Source organism: Solanum dulcamara, chromosome 5 (genome assembly GCF_947179165.1).
Source record: "Solanum dulcamara chromosome 5, daSolDulc1.2, whole genome shotgun sequence".
Classification (NCBI taxonomy): Eukaryota; Viridiplantae; Streptophyta; class Magnoliopsida; order Solanales; family Solanaceae; genus Solanum; species Solanum dulcamara.
In genome coordinates, this window is record NC_077241.1 from 70671391 (window position 1) to 70686170 (window position 14780).

The 14780-nt window shown below is 33.3% G+C and overlaps 1 protein-coding gene across 1 annotated transcript; it reads left to right on the top strand.

The window, feature by feature from the left end:
• The first annotated feature begins 2587 nt into the window (after positions 1-2587).
• Positions 2588-13368, top strand: LOC129889562 (conserved oligomeric Golgi complex subunit 6). Its single transcript, XM_055964921.1, has 11 exons — positions 2588-2927; positions 3029-3081; positions 4808-4955; positions 5057-5164; positions 6116-6183; positions 9133-9256; positions 9342-9488; positions 9600-9860; positions 9948-10232; positions 12233-12379; positions 12773-13368. The coding sequence occupies exons 1-11, from the start codon at positions 2718-2720 to the stop codon at positions 13295-13297; spliced, it is 2076 nt and encodes a 691-aa protein (XP_055820896.1). The 5' UTR covers positions 2588-2717; the 3' UTR covers positions 13298-13368.
• Positions 13369-14780: the final 1412 nt, after the last annotated feature.

Genomic DNA, 14780 nt, shown 5'->3' on the forward strand with positions numbered 1-14780 from the left:
GGGTGTAGATGGGAGGGGTGGTAATTATATGAAGCTACACATTCATTTGTATGCTTTAGGCCCAAATAATTTGTTTTAAGTTTTAAGATTATTTTGGGCTGTTTTAGTTAAACCTCTAGGTACCCCAATCAAATACATCAAGAAACAAAAGAAAAATGAGAACAAAGTGATGAAGACAGTTAGGAAAATACAGAATTAGCTATGGAATTAGTTGGTAATTCTCAGTTAATTCGTGATAAAAAAAATTTAGCTAATTGAATTTTTTATAATCTATCGCTAATCCGTAGATAAATGAGATTAGCATAGAATTTTTATTGTTTAGCTTTGAAATTTTGTTTGTCGCTAATTTCTTATTGGATTATTTCTTGTTCATGGTTTGATTCGGTGTATTAAGGATCGTCTTGTTCTTATCCATGTATTAATAAGCCTTTGTATTGCTAACGTCATGATTTTCTATATAGTAATTATACATCTTATAATACTAAAGAAGGTGTATACAATACATGTATTAGCTATAGATATTATACATAGGCAGAAAATCCTATCAAGAAAGAAATTAACTAACATCATGATTAATACATATATTCGATTTTCTAATACATCCTACCAAATGACCCACGAGTGTAAAAATAAGGTGGGTCGGTCACTTTACAGTCTATAATTAAAAAATAGTTATGATGTCAAACATAGTGAAAAGTGGCCATTTTTAATGTAGAAATAAAATTTGGACAAAAAATATCCTTAATCAAAATATTAAAATACTATTTTAAAGTGCGATACCGATGAGAACTCCACGACTAATTATAGAGTTAGAATTTAGGAAAAATTATCAAATTACACACCTTTTATTTCTATATTTTCAATTATTTCCTACCATTTGTAAAAATTTCAAAAATTCCTCTTCTGATACATATGAATGACGCTGATACATCGTGATTTGATATATAAGTCATTTTCATGATACATAACTAGTTGATACAAACCAAACACACAATGTATCGGTAAAACATAAGTTTTACTGCTATTTTTGTTGTGTTCATGATATATTAGGTATTATAAACTGATTCATAAGTTTTATTGATATTACAATGTTTGGTGTATCAACTAGCGATGTATCATGAAAAGGACTTATGTATCAAATCGCGATGTATCAGCGTCATTCGTATGTATCAGAAATCTGGAGAAAAAAAAAGAGAATTCGAGTAATTACCAAAAAAGTCGGGATAAATTGTAATTGGACTTTTTCACTATGAAATTTAAGTAATCATCCCTAGAATTTATACAAGTAAAAATTCTAAATTTTCAATTTCTATTTACAAAATTTCAAGACGTTATCTAGAGCCTCAACTTCAATAAAAAAGAAAGAAGAACTATTTGCAAGGGAACAACAAAAATTTGAACCGATCCTTGCTATCTCTTTATCCGCAGTATATTGTGTTAAAAATTGAAGTTTTATTTGTAGAAATTTAAACTTCAATACATTATTTTGGAATTTAAACATATAAAAAATCAAACTCCATAATAATATTTTGAAGTACGTCCTCTTTTAGCTTATTTTTCAACATCATATTTCAAGACTTTCAAGTTAAAAAAATGAATTTAAAACAGTCGAAAGAAATGAAAATGTGAAGAATTGAGCCTCTTTCTTATTATTAGGTTGGAAATGTTCTTGTCCAAATATTATTTCCGCATTAAATTCAATTTATCAAACTAATTTTTCTAAGAAAAAATAACAATCACTTAACTTTCACTAAATGTCCTAAAATATCAGTTCGAGCGAAAACATCTGAAAATTGAAATTCATCCAAGCATATTTTAAAAACATTTTCTTAAAGATTGTTTTAAACTAAAAAATCAAGTCTGAGGTGAAGGTAATATTTAAAATTTAAAGCTTCACAATTCTATATATCTTTTTATATTATTGGGTTCTAAGTTATAAATATGTACATATAAAATTTCCTATTTTTTTGTGATGTTGCTAGGAACATAAAATGGTTTGATTCTATTGGAGATTTAAGTTTTTTCTTTTTCACCATTGAATTGCCTTTTTAAAGCTATTTTTGCCTTTAGATACTCTTCACTCATGTTTTACTAATAAATATATTTTTATTTCAATTTATCCCTTATAATAAAGTACTTTGTAGTACATAAATTTCATTTCAATTTTGTAATTGGAAAATAATTATAGATTTAAAAGTTATTAATGATACTGTCACGAAAATCAAACTTAAAAAGTAAAACTCCATCACAGTATCTTGAATGTAAATCTAAGACGCAATTCATGAAGTTTCACTCTTTTTAAGTTCAAAATACATATGATAGTATCCTAATTTTTTCACTTATTTAAGTTTGAAATTCATGACATTTTTGCATTAAAAAATAACTAATTCTCAATAATTTTTTAAATAGTGGCTATATTTCAAAGATTGATCCGAAAGTTACTATCCCATAAAATTTTTCACCTCGACTCACAATATGGATCAGGTTTGACCAAAGTTATTAAACAGCCCAAACCAAAATATTATATGGCCCATCTGGATGTTTTTGGGTGTTAAAGCCCATAATTATTTCTACTCTGTTTAACTCTTTTTTCCATCTTTAGGAAGAGGAAGAGATCTGTGCAACTCCGATCACTTCATATGAAAAGCTTTACATATACATACGAATTCATATATCTATAGATTACAGCCGGGAGAGGAAATCGACGGTCACCGGCGATGGCATTGGCACCAGGGCTGTCTCGGAAGCTGAAGAAAGTGTTGGAAACTCGAACAGACACGCCGGATCTACTCGCGTCGCTGAATACTCTCTCCGAATTCTACACCGAAAACACACCTCATTCTCGACGGAACCTCCGATCCACTATTGAGAAGCGTTCTCTATCTATCAATGATGAGTTCCTCCTTTCCTCCACAGCTGCTCAAAAGGTTGAAATTTGAATTTTTCCTTCGTTCGTTTCTGTACAAGTTCTTAGTCTTGTAATGCTCAGGCGAATTAACTTTCTTTTTTCTTAAACGGATTTTGTTAGTCGCTGGATCAAGTTGAAGAAGAAGTTAATGAGATCGTTGAATGCTGTGACAAGTAAGGAATTATTAAGTATTACTCTGCTATTTTTTGATGTGTTCCGATTAATATATTTGGATGAAGTTTAACTTCCACAGGTGTAAGCTATTTTAAAACTATCTGGTCACCCATGATAAGTGAACTAGTTACTTGGAAAATTAGGAATGCAACATGCTACAACTGGTTAAATTACTAGGATAGCCTAAAATTTGTTTGTACTGTTGGCGTATATAAGTGAAATCCATTTGGATTTTATTGGCTTGAGAATGTTACTTACACATTAGTAGTTTTGATGTGTGTTGATAGGAAGTTAACTAGTTATATTCTAATTTCTAAGGAACTAAATTTTCTTTATCCTTCTTTCATTCTCTTGTTTTGGAATTGTTGAGAATGAAATGCTGCTTTTTTTCTTTTTTGCTGTAAATAGTGCATGTGATGTACGGAAGAAGTGGAGGGGATTGTGATGTTCTTAGGAGAGGAAAATTTGGTGCACGATATTTCATGTTCTTTCTCTTTAAAAGACCTGATAATAGGCATGTGTATTTAAAAAAAGGGTGGTATTTTTGAGGATAGGAAACCTGGTTTATCGTATGTTGGACATTTTATTGGAGATGTATCAGATGTGTGTGGAAGTGATTCCAAAGAAACCATTCATTACAAAAGTACATGTTATCCCAGACAATGATATTTTGTTTTTAGCCATGATGACTATTTTATCTGAAGGAATATTTGGACTAAATTTTGACTTGCTAGTGGATAAGGTATTTGAGATGTGAGGTATCTACTAAAAAATAGAAATTATTTTGTAGTAAGCCTTTTACAGTACTGGGTTAGTTGAGTCTTTTAGGTGGTGGCAAAATGAAATGATCTCCCTGGAGTAGGCTCCAGTTGCCTGGATAGCTGATAAGAAGTTGAAATATGGAGTTCATACACTCATCTAGAATAAGATATTGTACAGAGTATCATGGTTTGGTGAAACTATGATTAGCTGGACGGATAGGAAATAGTCAAATGGACAACAAAGGTATACCACTTCCGAACTTCCCGTAGGGAACTTGGTTCCAAAACTAATCTGATCATGTTGATTAAGATAATTAACTTGACAGCATGGACATTTTTGCACTAGTGAAGAAAAAAATATCATTTTGAATGAATTTATTCATTGGAAGTTACTTGTGAAGGTGAAATCCTAAAGTCATCTTAAGTGAACTTTTTCCTTGGATGAGTGCTTGCGAAGGTGAAGTCCTATTGTTGGAAGTTTTCTTTGAAGGTCTTAGTTTTAAAGTTTGACAATACTTTTGTACACAATAATCAAATGGATAGAGCGGAGAGGGATACCTTTAGATGGTTTGTGCTAATTGCCTATTTGGATGAGTAAAAGTTAATGTTTGATTGAAAAGAATCCTACTAAGTAGTAGCTGGGTGTTCTGTACTTAGCAACTTAGCCGAAAAGAATCCTCTGTTGTTCAACCTCATCTTCTTGAGCATGTTTCCCTACAAACATGTCTACCTATCGTGTCAGACGGCAACTTCCAAATACCAATTAGGCAATTATATGATAAATGCAATCAATAATTCATGTATTGAGTTTCCCCTCTTTTGCATAGATATGATAAATGAAATCAATTATCTTCCGTAGATGGTATTACAAGGACTTATTATGTATTACATTCTCTTGCCGTTACATCAATTAAAAAGAAGTTGTCGTGCTGAAATGTCTTCTTGTAATGCCTGCATTTTCCAGAATTGCAATGGCTTTAAGCAGTTGCAATGCCACAACAGGCGATATTATCAGTACCACAGAACGGCTGAAACAGGAATTTGAAGTTACTACACAGAGGCAAGAAATTGTGTCATGCTTTCTTCGTGATTATCAGCTATCCCCAGAAGAGGTTTTAGTCATTCCTTTTGAGTTGAAGCCTATATCACTCATATATTGCATATTTTTTTTGTGTTATTAACATACTGCTTTACAACTTTTATGTTGATGTAGATTAATGCTCTAAGAGAAGAAGACCTGGATGAGAATTTTTTTAAGGCACTTGCTCATGTGCAAGAAATCCATGCCAACTGCAAAGTGCTTCTCAGGACGCACCACCAAGTAAACTTCTCTCTTTATGTCTTTAAAAGTGTGACATGATCTGATCTACACTACATGTAGTTTGATCCAGCTTTTGGTATGGCAAATGAAGGATCCTGATCTTGATTGATGAATTAAGAATCCGTTATTTACTCATGGAATAATGGGACTCCATGCAGGACATATATTGAGATTCATTTTTATTTTCTAATCCCACTAATTATAACAATTAACCAATTGCAAACTACAACAACAACCACGTTTCAGTTTGAAAAAAGTTGGGTTGGTTATACGAATCCTCACTAACCATGTTTTGCAATTTGAATTTATCTCAGGCCAGATTAACCAATTACACTGATATATACCAAAAGAAGGAACATATTTACCAAGTGCTCCTGCAATATCTGCTCATCTATTCTAGAAACTTTTAGTTATCTAATGTCATGCTTTCCCAATCACTTAACAGTTGTGTCCATCAAAAGGTGTGTTAGCTTATAGAAGCAAGTCTAACTTAGATATATGTGATAACTTTTTTCACAAAAAAATAGGTTGGAAAATTTTGCTGACAAAAAAGTGGCACCTTGTACAAGAGCTATAGATCATTGAAATATGAAAGTCTAAATTTTTATTAACAAATCACTGCCAATTGTCTATACAAGTTGAACTACATGAGTGACCCAAAGGATTTATGGGAAACTTCACAATTAACTGAACTGGAAAAAGAGCATTTTTTCGCTTCAAGAGCCCTTACATGATAGGTAAATGAAAAGAGTTCATTCATCTAGTTTCAGTTATATTTTCCAAATGATAGCCTAGCTTTTTCCAAATGTTAGTATTGTATACAAGACAAGGACACTGTTACCATTCTCAAAAAAATAATATATATATATATATATATATATATATATATATACAAGGCAAGCACAAACGTGATTTTTTTTTTTGCTAAATTGACTCGAATACTTTCGCTAGCGTGCTGGTTTGGAGCTCATGGATATGATGGCCATGTATCAAGAAGGAGCATATGAACGCCTTTGCAGGTTACTCTTCTGTCTCAATGGACTCTTGAACTTGGGACATTTCATAGTATATTCCTGTCATAGGATCCTCTCATTTAAGTGCCTATCAGAAAATGTAACTTCTGTGGTGGTCAGCTGATGTCTGGAACGTAAAACTGTATAGCTATCTGGTAAAATTCATATTGTGTGGCAGGGTATTCAGACACCCATTTGTTTCTCGTATAATCTATGTTTGTCAATCTGCTCCTTGTGTGACTGGAACATCTATTCTGGGCCTCTTACAACAATACTAATCTATGGTTACAAACACAGTCTACAATTAAGGGTCATTTGGTAGGGTGTATAAGAATAATGCTAAATAGAGTGTATTAGTAATGCATGCATTACTAATGCATGAAATTATTTCTTATGCAATGTTTGGTTTGGTGTATTAAAAATAAAATGCATTGCATCTTTTATAAAAAAATGTTTGTTTACAAAAATACCCTCCTCACTCTTTAGCTTTGGGAAATGGGAAATGTCTTGAGAGGGATTTGAGGGTTAGTTATGTCATTCATCAATCTAATGCATGTGTTGAAACCCTTTGTATTACTAATACATGAAAATCCATGGTATTAGTTATAAACACCTCAATACATTATAGAGTGTATAACTAATGCTTTATACATAGGCTAAAAAGTGTATCAAACAAGGTATTAATAAACGACCCAATTTAAGATCGTGACCGGTACTAAGGGGGAGAGTGTCAAAACAAGCCTTACCAGAATTCTATAGAAAGTCGGGCAGACTTTCTTCTGTTTTTGGGTCTATCCAAGTTTTTCCTGTCTCAGAAATCAACAACACAACTAAACAACTCTAAATCAAGACACCATATCCATCAATAAACCAATCGCCACGCAATAATACCAATTCATCTCCAAATACGAAAAGAAGTTTGAACTAATCACGCGTCTTTGATAATAAAAGTATACTCATGACTCAAATAAATGAATGACTTTAGAGCAACTCTAAGAGTTCAAAGAAAGGTCTACAACAAATAAATAACTTGATGCCACGCGAACAAGTGCGGGCTTACCATGAATTGCTAACTCGTTAGCTGTAGTTAATGAAATCCTCGCCAACGCCACTTGTGTTCTCTGTAAAAACATTTAGCGGGGAGTGAGACGCTAGTTCAGTGAGTAATAACACTTAACACAACCGTTTTAATGAAGAATAAGTCAGAGACTTGTGTGATAATCAAAATCATGAAATAAAGGCCTTTTCAGAAAAACGATAACAATATTCAATCTTATTTGTCTCTTGTGAGCAAAATCAATGTAAACATATAGTAATAAACTCAGCAAAACACTTTCATATCAAATCTTATATTTGGGAGATTTTCATGAATGAATTATGTAATTAATGTGGCCCCCTCTTAAAGGAGTCAAATATTCATATCAGTAGATCCCTACTCGAGGGATATCAGTGACGGTATGCTAGTTCTAGCTTCCCACTAGCAAGGGCTATATCGGTAATCTATAACTATAAGGTGCACCAGGTCTAACGAACTCGCCGTCAGCTACGGAATCCATCAAGGTCTACTCCCACTTATATTTTTCTTTATAATCAGTAGAAGCATTTTTCAAATAGATCAAGACATTCAAGTTCTTATCAAATCACATTATATAATACTTAAACCATTAAAAAAACATATATCAAGATACTTACTTTCAAGTAAATAATAAATCTTTTCCATAATGGTAAATCATATTTCAATTAACAATAAACAAGTCTTATAAAAGTGAGAGCATCTCACCTAACTGTTTCAATATCATATTAAATAAAGACTTGTCCCATATGCAAGTTCAAAACATTCGGTAACACATTCACTTTATAAACTATGTATAAATCATGAGAGTTATAAAAATGCAAATTGTGGTAAGATTACTACTCACAATACTCGTGTTGAAATACCAAACTTGCCACCTCCAGCAATCCATAAGACTCACTTCAATCAATCTATAATCACACATATCGATCTCGTGTTAATTTCCTTCATGTAAGGCTAATTCATACTAAAATTGAATCGTCGAATCCTATCTATTCATGTTATGAATAATTCAAAAAGTTCACATCCTTAGCCATTTCAACCTATTTATACCATTCACTCATTCAATTCCTCACCAAGAAGTGTACCAAACTAGTGCTTAAGACTAAGAAACAACACCTCTGCTTACTGTTTTCTAATGTCATCAAATTTGCTTTGAACCCAATATAAGCCATAAACATAACATAAGAATTTAACATATTTCCTCTATCTCTTTAACCCTTATTTTCCTAAACTCTCAACCCCAATTTTATAGCCATGGAATTTGTAAATCAAATCTATAAACTAAGTTCAGAAATTTACCTTTCCCTACGAAATGAAGCTTTATCAATTTTATCTTCCTTGCTCTTTCCCTAAAAATTCAGTAGCTTCACTTTAACTTCTTTTTTTAAAAAAAAAACGAAGGAGACTGACTAAGGAATGGGAAAAGGGTCAGCAATAGGAGCCCTTCCTGAGCAGGAAGTGGCTGCTGATCCCTTTTTTGTTACTTCTTTAATTCATTTAAAAAAAAAACACACAAATTAAAAGTTGTCTCCTTTTCCTTTTTTCTCCTTAGCTAAAAGACATATCTACCCTTGCAATAATTATGGGTATCACATACACAAAGCTAATGCATGCATTATTTTTTCTAATACATTCTACCAAATGACCCCTTAGTGCTCTCTTTGCTTATGCGTACCTCTGTTTTGTCTGAGTGACTGATGTCTGGGGTATTGTGACTTAGTTCAGATTGGTCTGTCTACTATTAGTTAGTCATATGATTTGTCTAATTTCTTAGATGGATAGTTAAAAGTGCTTAAGCAAGTGGTGCAGTGGTCATCTGAGCTTTCTGCGTCATCTGGCCTTTCTGCTATGTTTGACATTACGCTGGTTTTTCTTTCTAGGTGGGTTCAGACAGAGTGTAGGAGACTTGGTGACGTTGATAACCCTGAAGTTGGCGAACTTCTGAGAACAGCAGTCAGGTGTCTCAAAGAAAGACCAGTGCTTTTTAAATATTGTGCAGAAGAGGTAAATTAACTGAAAACTAGAATAATAATTTAACAAACTTCGCAATGATATATGCATTTCATATTCACGCAATCTGAAATATTAGGTGGCAAACATGAGGCACAATGCATTGTTTAGGAGATTTATAAGTGCTCTTACGCGAGGAGGACCTGGTGGACTTCCCAGGCCAATTGAAGTGCATGCTCACGATCCTTTAAGATACGTTGGTGACATGCTGGGATGGTTGCATCAGGTGATAGACTTAACATAGAGTTTAAGTTATTCATCCTGTGAAGCACAAAAAGGGTCTTTTGCGCATTGACTTGCTGCATCTGATTTTGAACATGTTTTTGCTTTATGACAGGCATTGGCATCTGAAAGAGAGCTTGTCCTTGCATTGCTTGACCCAGATGCATCAGATACTAGACCAACTAGTCATAACTACTCCAAAGGCGTAGATAGCGAGTCTGAGAAGACAGAATCTGACTTGACTTTTGTTCTAGACAGGATATTTGATGGAGTTTGCCGCCCTTTTAAAGTTAGAGTGGAACAAGTTTTGCACTCCCAACCTAATCTTATAATTTCTTACAAGCTTAGCAATACACTGGATTTCTATTTCTACACAGTGAGTTGAAATCTGCTGCTAGTGAATCCAGTCTTCTGGCACCCCCATTTTAAGTACTCCTTGCCCTCTACTGTTTTTCCAATGCAGATATCAGATTTGCTGGGGATAGAAACATCTCTATGTAATACCTTATTGGTTCTCAAGGAAGCAGCCCAGAAAACATTTTTTGACATACTAAAGGGTCGAGGCGATAAGCTTTTGAGGTATCCTCCATTGGTAGCTGTTGATCTTTCTCCACCACCAGCTTTAAGGGAAGGAGTTTCAGTGCTGCTTGAAATTATTCAAACACATGATGGCATGATGTTCCCTGCATCAGGAAAGAAGCCCGACTTTGATCCAGTTATATCTGCTTTGCTAGACCCTATTATTCAGGTTAGTGTCATCAAGCTACTTAAAGTAAACAATTGCTTGGAAAAAAATGAGTACTAGTTTACGAATGTATTAGTTCCTTGTTAGTTCCTGGTTTTTTTTTTTGTTAAACAAGTAAAAACTGCATGATCCTCTTAATTTGGTTGGTCCATTTAATAGGAAAGACACGTGAGGATTCTGCTTTTAGGCCTCACTGGGAAATGTTGCTGTATTTCCTAAGGTAATGCAATCACCACTCAAACCTAAGAAAGGAAGACTTTCCTTGGCTTGCAATTTGCTCTAACTGCCCCAGTATAAGAGACTGAGAGCTCTCCAGAAGTTTCTTTTTTCTGGAGCTCGATCCCCTTGTACTGCAATTACACTAAGGAACCTACTAGGGGTGGCAAATGGGTGGATGAGATTGGATTTTGATGGATTGAATATAGATTGAGTTTAAATGGATTGGATCACAATCCAACCATATAAAATATGGGTAAATATGAATTTGGTCAAATATGGTTTGGATAAAATAGTTGTAATCCACTTTAATCTCCTAAAGCCAAAAAATATTAAATCAAAGCTAATTTGTTCATACCTCAACTCCTACTACCCCACCCCCACCCCCACCCCCACCCCTATGTTATTATTATTTTTTAAATAAATTTTCATACAAAAGAAGACATTTAATTTTTATTACTCTGTACCCCCACCTCCCACCCATCTTCCCCTCCCCCCAAAAAAAAAAATCAAAAAAATAAATATCAATTGTACCATCTATCTGAACTTGGAATTCTTCAGAAATATCAAAAGATTTATCCCCTGTCGTAAAATAAATCTTTTGAGAAACATTCCGGAAACAAACACCAAAGTTCGAAAATCTTGAAATAAAAAGCTGAAAAATAATAATCACATAACGTGAATATCACTGTAAGGAAAGAAAGGATTCAAATCCGGTAAGCAGTTGCCAGAAAAGAGGATTCTGCTCTCCTAAGAAGTAGGAGAGTGAAAGATGTTGGGAACTGTGCCTGGGAGCCTTTTTTAAATCTTTGACCCCTGTTCTGCAGGAAAACAATCAAAAGAAAAGGAAGGAAATCTAGATACAGGATCACTCTAATAATCGTTATTGAATAATTTGTATTAATCATATATATTCTTTTTTGTGTTTGAAAAAAAAGGAAGAAAAAACATCTAGATTTCATTACTTTAACCCTACTAACAGTGCAGGGCTAATTTATTGCTAGATGACATTCAGATGTCCTAAAATAGCCATAGATACCTGTAAAATGTTGGACACCCATGACAATAGCTATGATGTGACTTCTAACAACTGACACCCGCTGTTAATGGTTCTCTTTTTTTCTGGGAAGCTGTTGATTATTTTTCAAAAAATAAATAAAGAATTGCACCCAAATGATGTGGCCTAATGATCAATGAAATGGATTGAGAACCATGAGATTTGGTTAAATACCAGCAAAGGTAAAAACACCAGGTCATTTTTCCTGTCTGTACCTGGGTGTCTGTGATGGTGAGAGGTAGTTAGTACCCTATGAAATTAATTGAGGTGCGTAAGCTCGCCCCGTACACTACAGTTGTAGAAACAGTTGCTTACAAGAATTAGAGAAACAAAGGTAGCTTATTCACAGTTGATGACTTGTCTTTCCATTAAAGTAAGACCAAATATTAAATCATCTTACGTACATGTCAACCTTGGTTGATGTTGATCGCGAGAATGAATATGTTTTCTGCTGAATTCTTAGCACTGTTCTTTGTTTCTCGTGTGCAGCAAAGAGGAATATGTTGGGGAAAGTAAGTTAATTAGTTAGTTTATTTGAAAAACTGAAGTGCATCAGCTATATACATCAGAAAAACTAGAATTCACTATTGATTTCATTCTCCTGTTTGAGTGATTTCAGAATTTAAGATTGTTTGTATTGGAGTTCTTGACGTGTGACAGACTGTAAATGCATCATTGCTGATTTTTCTGCAGCATTGCCACATCAGACTTATTATGCTTTTCCATGCAGATGTGTGAGCAAGCAGCAGAGGCGCACAAGTCAAAAGGTTCCATGCACTCCTCAAGAAGGAGCAGAATTCCTTCTGATCCAAGTCAACAGCGCAGAACATCTGTGGATGCTCTTTTGGATGGCAGCAATTCAGCACCTTTACCACAGGTATTTTAAGTCTTGTTTCCCTTATAGGTCAAAGTCCAATTAGGCCTCTTGTGTTGTAATCTTGGCTGATGAAATTTCATTCCCCTTCTCTATCCTCCATTAAAGATAAGAAACCAAACAGAAAGAAAAACAAGAAACCGTGGAGTCATCCTACCATCTGACACATTCCAAGCTGTGTTTGGGACATTTTACTCTAACAATAGTATTTTTTTCGAGTGATTTGCTGGACCACCTTATGTTAGATGATTGACTGAAATCTTGATTTTGCGTTTATTCCATGTCTGCTGCCATGAGTAAACTGTCAATTGATAAGGGTGGTATAACATAGTATTATCAGACAGTTGCATTTTGCCTGCTATGCCTAGCGTTAACCTTCTGTTTTGTTTTATGCAGACCAGTGAAACTCCGGCCAAAATTTTCCTAATCAACTGCTTATGTGCGATCCAGCAACCACTTTTTGGACATGAAGTTGCAAGCGGCTATGTGAAGAAGCTAGGTGTGATGATAGACAATCACATAAATGCTCTCGTGGAAAAAGAAGTTGAGGCTATTCTAAGAAGATGTGGTTTATTAAATAAGATGTCACATTTCCGCAAGTCATTAGAAATTAATGAATCTGGCAACTCCATAGCTAGGACACCATTAGCAGAACAAGAGGATACATCTCCGGTTTCTGTTGCCGAGAGTTTGAAGGCTTTATTTGGTCTCATTTTAGGCAGTGAAACTGCCATTCCTGAATTTGAGCAGATGCAAGCTCCAAGATTGCGATCAGAAACAAGTGTTCAGGTAGCTAGGTCGCTTGCCGAAGCCTATGAGCTAATTTACAGGGCTATCATGGACCCTGAGAATGGCTACCCAGATCCAAAGTCATTGGCTAGACATCCACCTGATCAAATAAGAACAATTTTGGGAATTTGATAACCGAGTTATCCATGTATTTTGTAGTACGTTCAAAAGTATGTATGATATTTGTATTTTTCACTCTTCTATTTCCTTTTTCAATTTTTGGTTCATATTTTCTTCCTCCTTTTCTTGTTAGAGTGAAAAAACAATGTCGGCATTAAACTTTATACTTGTATGCGTAGAAAAAACTGCAAATTAATTAAATTTGAATTGATTTCTATCTAATATAAGTTTTTCTCCATTCTCAAGACTTGAATCTAAGTCTGATTAAGGATTGAGGTGAAATAATTTCACCATCGCATTGCAATTCATGTTTGGTAATACATTGAGCTTACTGGACAACAAATGTTGTAGTGTCCTTATTTTTTCACCCCCTTCAGGCCTTCACCACATAGTAGTTACCCAGCGGTCCTATATCAATGGTATTAGCATCTCCGACCCACTCTTTATTTACTCCCCCAAATATAGAGAATAGAGAGTATTTGGAGACAACTAACTCTAATCCAATTCTCTATTTTACTCTCTAAAAAAGAATATTTTGTTTCTCTCCTCAATATTATATTATTATTTTCATTTCATTTTTATTTTCTTATTTCATAATATAAATCCTTTCTTTTTTAAAAAATAAATAAATAATCACCATATTTAATTTTCATGTAATATACAATTTATTTTTTTCAAATTTTTAATATTTAATATAATTATGGAAACAACCTATCGGATTACTAAATTATTGTTGTGATTTTTCAAATTATTATGTTATGTATTGTGTTTATAAATTAGAATTTTCATCTTATCATTTAAATTTGTGCATTCTTCATAGTGAAAATTAATAAAAATTCTAGATTATATTACTTAAATATTTGACGAAAATTAAGAATAATATATTTGAAATATTTGTTTTTGATTTACCAGAAGAAGGAATACTGGTTTATGTGTTTGATTTGCAAGAAACACTTTTTGTCCTATGATATTTCTAAGTTTTTCACGATACAAAATGGTACAATTTTGAAAACATCAAGTTAGTAATTTTGATGTTTAATTTTTTACAATGTTATATCATGTTTGGCATAATCCAATCATATCGAATAATATATTTGAAATATTTGACGAAAATTAAATTAATATATTTGAAATATTTGAGAAAATTTAAAATATTGTGTTACATTAAAAAAGAATTACTAATATTAGAGATTTAATTAAAGGCATTATATTATTTATAATATGTTAATTACAAATATTATATAATAGAAAGTAGAAATATATTATAATAATAAAAAATATTCAAAATGTGAAATAGAGAGTGTAAATAGTAGCTCTCTATATTTAGAGTGTAGAGAGTAAAATAGAAGATGGTTGGAGTGTCCATTCTCTATTTTACTCTCCAAATATAGAGAATAAAGAATAAAATAAATATGAGTCGGAGATGATCCGTACATACAAAATCAGCAACGTTAATGGAATTTACTACACAAAACAAACAAAGGGCCACATGTTT